Consider the following 14,521-nt stretch of genomic DNA (forward strand, 5'->3'; position numbering starts at 1 on the left):
TTTTTTCATCCAAAATTTTATGCAACTGTAAGGCAAAACCAGTAATTCTTGGATTTTCAGATATCTTGTGAGATAGGTCATGGGCAGACCTAAAGGCTTTTCACTAAAGGCTTTTCAGAACTAAAGGCGTTCACTCTTACATGTGAAAGAACCTTTTGTCAAGCTTTGTTTTTTATGGGAGACTGGAAAGATGTGGGTTCAGCACATAGCAAAAATACATTTTCATCTTTATTATTAGTTGCGAGGATGGAAAATAAAGATAGTAGTAGTCTGAAGTGACTGTCTTATGTACACTTTAAAAAATCCCTATTCCCTAATCCTATATTTTTTGTGACTTTGTGTCATAATAACTTTTTCATTTGTTTACTTGCAATCACATTCTAAAAAATAACTTTTTCATTAACCAGATTTCCAGGGAAAATGAAGTTTACATAATCAATCTGTTAGTCTCTCTCTAATAACTTAGGAACAAACTCTCCATTTTCAAACTGCAGTAAAGGTTTGGATGCTTCCAGGGGTGGGTTTACATGGTTAGTGTTCTCACTGCAGGAAAAGCAGAAGACCACTGCTCCTACCAGTTGTTGGGCAGCCAGTGTGCATTTGTTGTCAGTAAATCGTTACCTCTGGATGAAGTACTGTCTTTTGAAACTCCTGGGAGCTTGGCAGTGCTGCAGTAGGATGAGAAGGTCATGGCTGATTTGGAAGTAGCTAAGGCATCAGTGTACCATGCAAGTACTCACAATAAGTAAATAATATTTAGAAAGTATTAGGGACCCTAACTATATAGTTAAAAAGGTGTAAAAATGCTAGCAGGGCTTTGGGTATTACAGTCATTGAGATAATAGAACATAAAATCATCCATCGGAATTTGGGTTATTCTGCTGCTTTCAGGAGACCTGGTTTATATTGGCATTTTATCAAACCATTATTTATGTAAATTGGATAGCAACAATTAGCATAACATAAATTAATAGGTAATTGGGAACTTAATAATCTCATTCATATACCTTGCAAAAGCAATATACAAAACTTTTTAATGAAGAAATCAGTTTCATAGTGGGATGTCATACCAAAAGGTCATGAGAATTATAGTCATGTATATACCATTTCAGATTAAAACTCAACATGTGGTAAACCACTTTAAAAATGAAGAATCCACCATATAGTGCTTCAGGGAATACGTGGATTACCATCTAAGACCAAACTTAGTCATATGGGTATAATTTGGTTTCCAAGCCATGAAAAGCAGCCTGTCAGGAATGGGCTTGGAAAGTCTGCTATGGCAACATTTGTATAGCAGAGTATTTGAGGGGTAGTTTATGCATTTTATGCAGTATCTGTTGGATGTAAATCCAGGAAGGGCTTTTATTATCATTTTTTTAATACTTCAAATTAGGTTCTGCATTTCTTTGTTGTTGAAAAGATAGACCTTTTTTGTGTGGATTATATAGTCCTGTGCCCATTAGGAACATGAGTTCCTAGTTCCAGGTCTGTCTCAGCAAGAGATAATTGATGGGATGTCCTGAATGGAAGAACTGAGGATTGTTGAAAACAGAAATCTAGGCATGAAGAGTGCTTCCAGCCAAACAGACATATATCTATATCTATATCTATATCTATATCTATATCTATATCTATATCTATATCTATATCTATATCTATATCTATATCTATATCTATATCTATATCTATATCTATATCTATATCTATATCTATATCTATATCTAGTAAGCTTAGATGTTTGCAAGAGAGGAGAGGATTACTACTGTTTTGAAGTTGGACATTTTGTAGATCCATTTTCCAGTCTAAGCTATGTTGTTGCTTAAGGGGACATTATTGTTTTGAAAGAAGAAAACTAATAGGCAAGACTGATATTCAGGCTGTATGCTTGCGTATTTGGATTCTCTGACGTTAATCATTCGCTTGTTTAGTTGTTTTTCTGTGATCGTGTTTACAATTTGTTCTTCATCATAATTGCAGTTAAACATAATTGTAACATAAACATCTCAGTTTCTCAGTATGTGGGCAGTCACATATTCTATGCTTTATTCTTCCCAGAAACGGCTGTTCAGACCTTGCACTTCTTGAGCAAAAACATGTTTATTTTTCAGTCTGTTTTGAGGATGATGACAACAAAACAGGAAGGATTCAATAATGTGAAGAAGTTTACATGTAGAGGCAGGTTGATATGACTGTGGTTGTCTTTACTAAGAAAGGAAACCTGGTATCTGAAAAGCTATATAGGGTTCTTCCTCAAGAAGTCACTTGGGAATGGAGTTTATCTGACTGACTGCAGACCTTTGTATTTGAGCTAAATATTTTAACCTCCTAATAGTAAGACTGACCCACATCCAGAACACCTGTTTTTCATGACTTCACTGGGAAAATGGTAATTATTTAGATCTCCCACATCCTGAATGTTGCATAATATCAATGTAGGTAGTTCACTGAGGCAAGGGACCATGCTAAAAATACCTGCCACTAGTTAACTTTTAAATTCTTTCGGTTTTGTGATATACCTTCATTGATAGTGGAATGTTATGCAAAAAGTTACAAGTGGAGTTTTCAAGTTTGAAAGGCTTTTTAAATTTAAATGAACAAACTGTAAAATATTGAGTAAACATCTGTGTTCAAAGTGCACAAACATTGTGTTCCATTGGCAGTTTAATCCACTTCAGTCAGAATCTTTATTTATGAATATAACATGTTTGATTTGCATCTTTATATTTAGGCTTCCATGTTCTGAGTCTTATGCAGATGGAGAAACTGTATGTCACAGCTGTGCTTCTGAGGAAAGGTAGGTGATAGTGCTGTTATGAAGAATGTAATGAATTAGTAAGATGTAGACTTTCTTCACAATCCTTTCCCTTCCACCAAAACCTCAACAAGAATACATGATTGAAATAATTATCTTTAACATAGCAAGTTTACAAGTGGTTTTGTACAGAGTATAAAATTCTAAAGGTCCAACCCAGGGGAATGAGAGAACCTGTGAGTTTGATTTTCATAATATGCTATATGAGAAGCAGTGAAACCAGTCTTCAGGTAAAAAAAGTGTTTTACTGTGAGCAATGGATGCAGTAATGTTGAAAGGATTTGCTTAAGATCTGTTGAACTATTTTCCCCTCCTCCTCCTCAAACCTCCTAAAGCCAAAGACTGTTTGGATCATTATGTTACTGATATGGCAAATATAGGAGACTTTGTTTCAGTTTTGTCTTTGTGATTTCCAGACCAATTCAGTCTAGGGTGTAGGGGGAATTTAAAAACCATGCTTTTATGCTCTTCCTTATACATGTAATTTGATTACTTGGTAAATCAGTGTCTGCAAAGCTGGTCTTTTACTCGTTTCAAGACAAAATTGCTTTTACCTGATAAACTAGCTTAGGTTGTGTCTAAAGGTGTCCACATAATGAAATGAAGGCACTATTGCCCATGTTAGCTTAGTCTAGCACTTGCTCTAGCGTCTTTTTTTTGCACTCAAAGGCAGCATGTCAGCAAGCAGAACTGACACAGGGCCCGGAGTGGGTGTAGTGAGGTTGCTAGCACTTGAAAAACCTGTGCTGTAGCTTTACTGGTATTACATATGCTGTCTATACTTAAAGATAGTGTGAATTAATATACCTATGTGAAAACCATGCCCTCACGTAAGATAGATAAAATTGTAGGATGATCTAACTTACTTAATAGATGATAAAAAACCACCCCCGCAAAAAACAAACAAACAAACAAAACCAAAACAACAAACAAACAAAACTCACCAAAAGGTGGTTGTTCTGAATTTCTTGCAATGTATTGCTCAAGTAAGAGTGGGAAATGTGCTCTGACCTTGAGATCTTACAAACATTAAGTTTGTATGTGCCATTTCAAGGTAATTCTCACTCTTTAGATTATATTTTCAATACAAATAAGAAATTTTAGTATTGGGAAACTGCGAATTTAAATACAGAAGAGAGGTTTTAAATCTTACTGTTGCTCTAAATAATTTTTAGATATCTTTTTTTCATAAGTCTTTCCATTTATAAACTGTTGAAATAGAATCAGTAAAAGATGAGACGTAGAAACTGGTACAAAACTGTTTATGTGCATTAAAAATATAAAGCAAATTTAAATATTTTATATATTTATTTTACATCGGAGTAGAAGGCATGAGATACCTGCCAAAGGACAGTAACTCATGATAGCTGAGAAGGGCTGACTAGTCAGCCCTTGGGAAGTGTTAGAAGAGATGAATGGTGTAAGAGAATAGTCCCAGAATAAAGAGCTAGATACATTATCCATGTTTTGATCTGCTCATAAGACATGTCCTACAAGATACTGGACAGATACTTTTGTTTCTGTAATAACCATTAGCACAGCTCTGATCCAGCAGTTTTGCCTCTCTGGAATCTTGTGACTTAGGGAATTTGTGTTAAGTGTTTTGTTGGAAGAACTCGTGTTGTTATGCAGGAATGCTTTTCAAAGGTAGAGTGTACTTTGGTGTATGAGATAAATCTGTGTACAAGCTCTGTGCCTTTTTCCCTCAAAAGCAGAACTTCTCCTGCTAGCACTGAGTGATAGCAGTAGTAGTATAAACCCCGAAAATGTCAAACCTCTAGTACTATGTGAAAAAATTACCAGCGTATCTTAATTTGCTATGATATGCTTTGATAAGAAGGAAATTTCTGAATTTCAAGTAGCTCTTGTTTGGAGGGAAAAAATTGCCTTATGTACTGAAATGTCTAGTAGAGTAACCTTTAAAAATCTTTCTAAGCAAGGCATAGATTTAAAAGTAATGTTTTAATTACTTGCTGTTCTGTTTTGTTGCCAGATGTTTGGTCAATGATCTGAACTAATTTACACTTCCAATATAATTTCAAATCTGAGTGTTGTATGTATGCGGTATAGTAGCTTCTGGGGGAGAGGTTTCTGGAAAAAACAAGCAGTATTGAGGTTTTGGCTGATGCATGTTGGAAAGTAACCTTATCTTTTGAATACTGAATTACTTAAGAAATTGTATTTAGTCTGTATTAATGTAACTCTGCCGTATTTAAATTTTGACATTATATAAAGAGAGTGCTATATATTTTGAAAGTTCTGTTGCTTTCCTTTTCACATAGGAATGATCAGTTAGTTTGTTAATGCTCCAGATGCATTGTTTTTGTAATGTCCTATTTTAAGACTGGAGTTTCACAATGCGTAGATTTTAGGGAATTTTTCTAGCAATTTCAGTGTCTTATTAATAAGTAAGTTGAAGAAAAGGGTTATGCATGTTGGAGACAGAAAGTTATAACTCAAGTCTTTCAGTACATGATATTCCTAAAATGCTGTATTTACTTTGAAATGTAAATTGCTCAGGTCCTATTAGCATAAATAATTATACTCAGGGTTGTTTACTTCAATAAAAATTCAGAAAGGTATGATCTTTCTTCTGTTTATGTTTGTGTTTGTTTTTTTTTTTTAATGGGGGGGGGGGGGGGGGTAGAAATTAATATTTCAGATGAGTTAAAGTTCCAGATTCTTGGTTTTCCACGTTGAATAAAGCAGCATTCTGGAGACTTGCTTACATTTTTGGACTTCAGTCTACAGGAAGCCATTGAAGCACAGAGGCATGAGTTCCACCTTGAACTGCAAAGGAAGGAGGAGGAGATAAGACAAGAGCTTGCGCGGAGATTGAAGGAGAAAGACGCAATATTGAAAGAAGCAAAGCAACAGGTAAGCATGCCTGTCTGTCTTGAGTTTGTTTGCTGCCATTTGGAACAGTTAAGTTCTTAGCAAAATCACAGCTAGTTGATATTCATAATTTACTAATATTTTGAGGGCAGTGATGCTTAAAATCAAAAGCAGATTGATTACACAGATTGATTGGATTAGCAGATTCATTAGACACAAGCAAATGAGAACAAGTCTGATGAGGAGCGGCTGAGGGAACTGGAGCTGTTTAGCCTGGAGAAAAGGAGGCTGAAGGGAGACCTTATCCCTCTCTGCAACTACCTGAAAGGAGGTTGTGACATGGAGGGCCTTGGTCTCCCAAGTAACAGGACTAGAGGAAATGGCTTCAACTTGTGCCAGGGTAGGTTTAGGTTGGATATTAGGAAAAAATTATTCACAGAAAAGGTTGTCAGGCATTGGAACAGGCTGCCCAGGGAAGTGGTGGAGTCACCATCTGTGGAGGTGTTTAAAAGACTTCAGGTTGTGACATGGTTTAGTGGTGGACTGAGGAGTGTTAGGGCTATGGTTGCACTCAATGATCTTAAAGGTCTTTTCCAACTAAATGATTCTATAAATGGCAGCCTTTTTTTCTTTTTTTTTTTTTTTTCTTCTTTTGGAAGGAGGGAGCTTGTGGTCTAAAGCAGGGGTGTCAAACTCATTCTCATGGGGGGCCACATCAACCTCATGGTCCTTCAAAGTGCCGAATGTAATTTTAGGACTGTGTAAATGTAGGAGTAGTTACAGTTACAACCGCAAGGCTGATGTGGCCCCCAGTGAAAATAAGTTTGACACCCCTGGTCTAAAGGCTTTTGTGGATAGTTGGGACAAGTCAATAGAGTACGAGGGGATATGGTGAAGTAAGAAAGTGATTAATATAATGGTTGCATGTTTCTTTGTCTTCTCTAGCTGTATGCTGAGAAGCATAGGTATGCCCCAGCAGCACCATAGGTGTTTTTCATGTGTAGGTTCCTCTGTAAAAAACAAGATTTCACGAAAAAAATCCCCTAGGTTGTTTTTCAGCCTAAGAGACTGGGGCATGTGTCTTTGTTTGACCTCCAGGTTCAGTTATTAAATATAAGTTTAGCCTTCATGTTGAGAGGTTTGAAAGTGGGAAGGTGGGATGCTGTTTTTATTTTGTTTTTAAAGTCTCATCTATTTCCAGCTGCCTTAAGAATATTTGGAAATGTGGAACATTTCTTGAATTTGTTATTGAAGATTTAGTCCTATCAAGCTGTACTGGCAAAACAGGTTATTCTCATCTACTTTCTGCACAACTCTATCATGATCATGCGTATTTATTTTCAAACACTGGTCTAATTGAAATTGGAAACCTGTGTATATTTATTAATATTCTCCTCTGTACCTTAGTCTCCCAGCAAAGATGTAGCAGTTTTTTTGCCAGAAGTTCAGGTGCATGTTTTAAATAAGAAGGCACCTTAAGACTTTGTTTTCTAAATCTGTTAAGTCCTCCATGTGAATTAAAAAAAATCAGGTTCAGTCCTTCTCAGTGTGAGGTTATCCAACTGGAAGAATGCTTGGCCTTGTTCAAAGTAGATTCAGCAAGGCCTTACATATTATCTGTGGTACTCCTTGATGTTTTTCTTCTGTGATTTAGATGCGGTTGTTTGTGAGCTCTGCATATTGCAATTGAATTACGGATATTGGTTTTCCCAGTTCCTAATGTGGGAAAGTGATCACGCAGTCACTCCTAAAGAACATTTGTCACATACTATTGCAGCTCGTTCTCTGAGAAGTGTGTGTATCTGGAAACTAAAGACAAACAGGATTTTCTGTTGTACTGAAGATTGCTTTCACATCCTTCATTTAGAAGAAGCTCGCGGGTGCAATGTGCAGCATTATTACTCCCGAGACTTATGGTTGCTTAGGACCTGCCTCTTTCTACCCTGTATGGTTTTATTGACATACCTGGTCTTGCAATGGATCTGGTTCACTGCTGCAATGAAATAAATAAATTGTATACCACATATACAAAACCTGAAGCTTTACTGTGCAGAACAGGCATACTGTTACATTTATAATTGTTGTTATTTCTTAGTTCCTTCTTTGCAAAAGGTGGAAATAAATCTCTCTGATTTCGATACCAGTATAGCTGCACTCAGATTGAGTTACACCAGAACAGATGAATATAGAGGCAGGATTTGAGGAGAGTTTGTGTGTGGGGAGATGGGAGGTGAGGAGAGGTGGAGGGAAGTACCTTTTGGTTATCATGTGCGATTTCACAGTAGGTTTAAACTGGTCAAAATGCATCTGGAGAGTAAAATCCATTAATATGGAAAAAGAACAATCAAATAATAGTTACTGCAGAAAAGCAGTTAACTTTCTGCAGCCCACAAGTAACTCCTCCAACCAGACTTCTTGCGTGTATACATATTAATATGTAAATGCAAAACATGTAACTGTGGTATGTACAATTCCTTGCTCCCTTGGTTTTAGGGAAGTAGATTCTCCTTGGCAGATCCTGATTTAATCTTTCTGTTGGCAAGTGTTTCCTTTCTAAAGGCCTCCTTATTTTTGATCTAATAAAGATCAGTGAAATCTAATATTGTTTTAGTGCCTTCCATGGTTTCCACCTGTACTTTCTGTGTAGTAGCCTGGCTTCTATGAGAACAATCTGATATGAATGATTATTTTACTGGATTGCTGTGTTTTAGTCCTATCTGTTTGGGGAAATAACTGCAATTTCTTATGACTTCTAACACAAGTCGAGGTAGGTTTTGCTGTTCAATTGCAGAGGGTATTTGAATTGTAATACCACCATCTGGTGTTACTAGTTGGAAATACTATTTTTTTATGCCTTTTTAAATAGTTACAGACTGAATTTGAACATCGTATGCTAATGCTTAAAGAAGCAAGACTGAACTTGGAGGAAATGGAAAAAGGCTTAGAAGATGAAATAGCTATGTTTATTCATAAGAAAGCTAATGCTGAATTACTCCAATCACAAGCGACTTTCTCTACCCCTACTCTTAGTTTGAAGAGAGACAAGGACTGCAAAAAGTAAGTGCTGATGCTAGTCGTCAGAGGCAACAATGAAGAAATTCTTTACATATCACTTTTATAATGCGAATTTCAGTAATCTTTTCTAAAAGATACGAACTTGCTTCTATTCTGTTACATGATAAGAAGACAGGAATGTGTAAAATACCCTTAAAATACCCTCTTGCTTGGGTTTACTTTCAGAGTAATTGCAGTATGTTCTATGAGCATTCTTCCTTTTTTTTTTTTTTCGTTTGTTTTTTCCCTGACGGAACCAAGGTTTTCGATTTGGAATCCTGTGCTATGATGTCAGAGATGAAGAAATTGCGAATGTTCACGAACTGAGCGAAAGGGAGAGGGAGAAGTTAGAGAGGGAGAAAAATTCACTCAGAGAATTCCAGCAATAGTATTTGATTGCAGCACTCAGGTTTTGAATGTAGGATATGTTAGTTTTTTGAAGCAGTCTGCTGCTGCCCCATAATACTACATGTGTTTTCCTAGAACAGATTTTTGTGATGAGAGATCGAAAAAATTGTCTGTAAAATTACCCTGAGTGCAGAATATGACCTGATAAACAAACATTTCACTTTCTTCCCTCCCACCCACTTCTTTCTTTCTCCAATCCCAAAATAAAAGCTCGAATAAATTGTGAAATTTCAGAAATGTATTGAAAACTAGTCTCCAGAACAGCATGCCCAACTTCTTTGAATATAAGCATTGAATTAAATGTTCATCTATATACATTAAATTAAATTGAATTAAATTTTTTTCTCCTCCAAAACCAGAAGTCAATTCATTTATTAATTTTATTTCCTGATTGGTTACAGCTTTACTGCAGATAACATTTTGTTGATTGATATCTTAACAGAATCACAGAATGTTGGGGACTGGAAGGGGGCTCGAAAGATCATCCAGTCCAATCCCTCTGCTGGAGCAGGAACACCCAGATGAGGTTACACAGGAATGTGTCCAGGCGGGGTTTGAATGTCTCCAGAGAAGGAGACTCCACAACCCCCCTGGGCAGCCTGTTCCAGTGCTCTGGCACCTTCACTGAGAAGAAGTTTCTTCTCATATTTAAGTGGAACCTCCTGTGTTCCAGTTTGCACCCATTACCCCTTGTTCTATCATTGGTTGTCACCGAGAAGAGCCTGGCTCCATCCTCATGACACTCACCCTTTACATATTTATAAACATTAATAAGGTCACCCCTCAGTCTCCTCCAAACTAAAGAGATCCAGCTCCCTCAGTCTACTGATACAGCACTGTATTGTATCTTACTGCAGTTGAAAGCAGATTTTTGGTACAGAAATGATGCATAATTGCTAGATAATGAAAAACTGTACAATTTGCATGAGTGCATGTATTTCAACAAATATCATCAAGACAGCCTTGACATTTTGGGAATGTATGCTAGCAACATCCTTGTGTTCCCAAAATTCATTGCATTTCTAGTAATGTTACCGAGTTCTTTTTCCTAGACTCCCATTTTTCTGGATTTACGTATGAAAGTGGAATTCTTGGTAGTAGAATTATTGTAATCATCTGCACTACTATGAGTAACTCTAAACTTCAGAAAATGTTTAGACTTGTTTTCTCTTTTTTAGCTTTATTTCTTCAGAGTATGTTAACAGTTTATATGCTTGCTTTTGCTTTTCAGTTTGAACTTTGCATGATGACAGAAGAAACAATACTGATAATTTCTCTTGAGGAAGCAATAATTCACAGTGTGCTTTTGGAGGCATAGGAGTTGCAGTTTCTTATTAAAGCATTTGGAAAATGACACTTGTTGCTGCATGATGCAAAAGGAATTTTGAAGTATGGTCTGTACACATACACTGCGGTGATTACTGCCATTGCCATCACAGACTTTGTGTTATGAGTCTGCTTTAATACACTCTTGCCTTACATACGTGTGGCCAACGTGCCTTTGTTGTAAGTGCATTGTCCCAAAGAAAATGTCCTTGCCACAAACAGCTGCATTCATAAGATGAATGCTGTAGTACGAAAGTATTCAGTGAATATATCCACTATAACCTTTCAAAAGAGTTTTCTTCGTATGGTATGGTATATTAGTCTACTAAATATTATTTAATATAACTGTTGACATAATTCAACTGCTTACTCGTTTTGCTGACAGATTTAGTTTTTGGTTTCTATGTACAAGCACTGTCTCAAATTTCAGAGATGGTCTTTCTAATCAAAATGTCTTGAGATACTGTGGCACTGCTGCACTGTTGGATGATAGTTTATCTGACATTGCTAACTTAATATGGAAAGTACCTATAAGTTTTTGATGCTTGTGACTATGGTGTTTAGTTACAGCAGAGGCTGACCTTTTCAAAAACTATTAACTAAAAGAGCTTCAGATTAAAACAGGATTTAAATGCTATTTGTATTTCAAATAGCCATGATAACTAACAAGAAAATATATGAGATGCAGTTCTCTGAAGCTGTTTTGTGCGACTCTTTAAAAATGAAATATGAAGTTGACAGAAATAAAATACATTGGTTTTGCTTAAGTGTTTCTGTTGTTCTTCCTCTCTCTCCCGTGTTATTAAAAACAAGGAGTAAGATTTCACATTTATCTGAAAAATATGAATGTTTTGCATCCATTTTAAATGTCTTAAGTAATTTATTGATGGGAAAAAATAGGTTATTTATGCATACTGTGCCAGAAAGGCAATACGACTTGCGATATACTTGTCATATATGACTGTACTTATCGTGGAATCAAGTTGGAAGGATCCATGGAGACGAGTCCAACTCCCTGCTCCTTGCAGGACTACCTAAAACTAAACCGTATGACCAAGAGCATCTTCCAGGCACTCCTTAAACTCTGACAGGCTGGTGCTGTAACCACTGCCCTCAGGAACCTGTTCCAGTGACCAACCTCACCTCCTATTTTACTCATCCGGTGATGCATATCATAGAAGATTGTTTTCCACCAATTCTGCAGCAATGGGAAGGAATAGATGTTAAGACATATAAGCCCTTCATTGACCAGGAAAGGGTTGAACTGCTAATTCCATCAGCTCTGCAGGCACAGAGGCTGTTGTAACATGGGAGGGAAGGGTCAAGAGGAGGCACTCATTTAGCCCACAGGCTCAGCCAGCATGTAACTGACTGAGAGAAGGAAATGTGCCAGGGCCAGGGCCCGTGTTTGCTGTCTGATTGCTCCTTCCTGAGCAAAACGTAGCTTGATGGAGGACTGTGGTTTTGGTTTGTACCCTTGATGGGGCTATTTGCATCTTTTTGATCAAAAACAAGGGACATACCCTCCTTGAAGGAAGTAACAACCAAATGAAAAAACAAACACCATTTTTTAAAATTGGCTGATAGATTTGGAAGTGTTACCAAGTGATGATCTTGAGCAGAATGTAACTACAGTTGAGTGATGTGTACTGTCAGCACCCAGTTATCCCTGTCGGGGTTATCCCAGCTGCTGATGTTGGTTAGCACAAGTACAGCTCTTCACGAGCATTACAAAACTGCATCAAAAGACAGATTTAGCTGTCTGTAGTGTGACTGCTTTGCTGAGGACAAATCCTGAGGAGGTTAAGTACTGTGTGACCTACATAGCTCTGTGCCTGGCCAGTCCTAGAGGATGTGCTGTGTTTTGACAGCTGGGAATCATGAATAGTACCGTACAGATAGCACATGTCCTGGTCAGAATGGGTTTATGTTCATTTGCACGTGTTGGCCTTGCAGGACCCAGCAGCAAAACGAAACTGGTGCAGGCGCTGTTGCAGGTCTTTGCAACAGGGGTAACGATCAAAGGGAGTTTGTTCAGTTGTAGCACGAAAAGGGAGAGGAGGTGTGTTTGTTTGTTTGTGTTTGTTTGTTTTCCCTGATATTTATTAAAGCAGTGCAGAGTCATCTGCAAGTATGGGAAATTCCATAGTTATTCTGTTCACCTAAAGATGAGATCTCAGATAAGCACACAAGTGCACATCATAGCCTGACAGTCAAATGGAGTTCAAAGAATTATAAAGGAACAACTAACAATATCTCCTGAAAGCAGAAAATTAATAACAGCAGTAAATAAAAATGTGTATGCCTCACTGTAGCTTTATCTTACCTATGTGCTTTTTAGCTGAACACTTCTGAGAGGTTTATCCTGCAGATGAAATGGTTTCAGTACCATTTATTAAGGTCTCTTTATTCTTATGGTACCTTTTACAGGTGACTACTGCGAGATTATTTATGGTCTTTGTGAGTCTGAAGCCTTTACCCTTTTAGATCCTTTCCTTAGGATACTTTCCACATATTTTTTCTATATTTATTCTTAACTATGTCTTTAAAATTACTTTTCCATGAAAAGACACAGCTAGGATGCATGAGTGGTTTTATCTTAAATCTCCTACTACTAACAGTATAGCATTGCCTACATATTTGGTGTCTGAAACATATTTAGATTTGCATTGTGAAATTAGGTAGAGAATATACTGGACTTCGAAAATTAAGAATGTGTGGACATTGGAAGCATGGACAGGCAACATGGGAGGACTACAGAGATGCTCTTCACCACTGAAAGAAAAGAAAATTCACATGTCCAAAGCTCGATTAGAATTCAGGCTGGCCAGCACTGTGAAGGACAACAAAAAGGGCTTTTAAAAGTATGTTAGCAGCAAATGCAGGCTCAGAGATAACATTGGTCCATTGCTTGATGAGGTTGGTCATCTCACAAAACAGAATTGTATACAAAGCAGAGATGTTTAATGCCTTCTTTGCCCCTGTCTTCTACAGCAGTGATGACCCCCAGAGCCCTGTGTTGACAAACAGTGACTGGGGGGATGATAAACTCCCAGCTGACCCCGAACTTGTTCAAGACTTGCTACTACAACTAGATGTGCGCAAAACTATGGGACCTGATGGGATTCATCCCAGGGTACTGAAAGAGCTGGTTGATGTAATCACAGGACTTCTCTCCATTATTTTTCAACTGTCTTGGGAGTCTGGAGAGGTCCTACTCATCTGGAAGTTGGCAAATGTTATCCCAGTTTTCAAGAAGGGTAAGAAGAAAGACCCTGGTAATTACAGGCCTGTCAGTCTCACTTCAGTGCCTGGTAAAATTGCAGAGTTATTCTGGGAGTTACTGAAAAACACTTGAGAGACAACACAGTCATTGGTCATAGCCAGCACAGGTTCATGAGGGGAAAGTCCTGCTTAACTAACTTAATTTTCTTTTATGACAACATCCCCCATCCAGTTGACAAAGGGAAGCTAGTAGATGCATTTATTTATTAATCTTATCTATCTATCTATCTATTTATTTTTAGCAAAGCCTTTAGTACTGTCTTTCACAGTATCCTTCTGGACACCATGTCCAGCACACAGCTAGACAAGTCCACGATACGTTGGGTGAACAACTGGCTGACAGGTTGGGCTCAAAGAGTTATAGTAAATGGGGTTACATGAGTCTGGCAGACAGTCACCAGTGGGGTTCTCCAGGGCTCAGTTTTAGGGCCAGTTCTCTTCAAGGTTTTTGTAAATGATCTGGAAGCAGGAATTGAATGTACATTAATTAAGTTTGCTGATGATACTAAGTTAGGAGGAGCTGTGGACTCACTCCCTCTAGGGTAGAGAGGCCTTACGGAGAAATCTGGATACTCTAGAGAGCGGGGCAGTCACCAATTATATGACATTTAACAAGACCAAATGCCAGATTCTTCACCAGGGATGGAGTAATCCTGGTTATATGTACAAATTAGGGGATGAGAGTTGGAAAGAGATCTGGGGGGTTAGGGTTGATGACCAGTTGAATATGAGTCAAAAGGGCATCAAGCACAACATCACCAGCCGGGCGAGGGAGGTGATTGTCCCTCTCTCTACACT

The 14,521-nt window shown here is 37.7% G+C and overlaps 1 protein-coding gene across 6 annotated transcripts in view; it reads left to right on the plus strand.

Moving 5' to 3' along the window:
- Positions 1–11,205, plus strand: part of SEPTIN10 (septin 10) — a 33,266-nt gene extending 22,061 nt beyond the window's left edge. For 4 of the 6 annotated variants that reach the window (XM_065059713.1, XM_065059740.1, XM_065059748.1 and 1 more), the window contains 4 exons: positions 2,732–2,797; positions 5,560–5,692; positions 8,517–8,707; positions 10,344–11,205. In XM_065059713.1, the coding sequence (XP_064915785.1) occupies positions 2,732–2,797; positions 5,560–5,692; positions 8,517–8,707; positions 10,344–10,359 (406 nt within the window). In that variant the 3' untranslated portion in view covers positions 10,360–11,205. The other 2 variants (XM_065059720.1, XM_065059730.1) reach the window with 2 other exon arrangements.
- Positions 11,206–14,521: the final 3,316 nt, after the last annotated feature.

Source organism: Columba livia, chromosome 1, assembly GCF_036013475.1.
Source record: "Columba livia isolate bColLiv1 breed racing homer chromosome 1, bColLiv1.pat.W.v2, whole genome shotgun sequence".
In the NCBI taxonomy this organism is placed as follows: Eukaryota; Metazoa; Chordata; class Aves; order Columbiformes; family Columbidae; genus Columba; species Columba livia.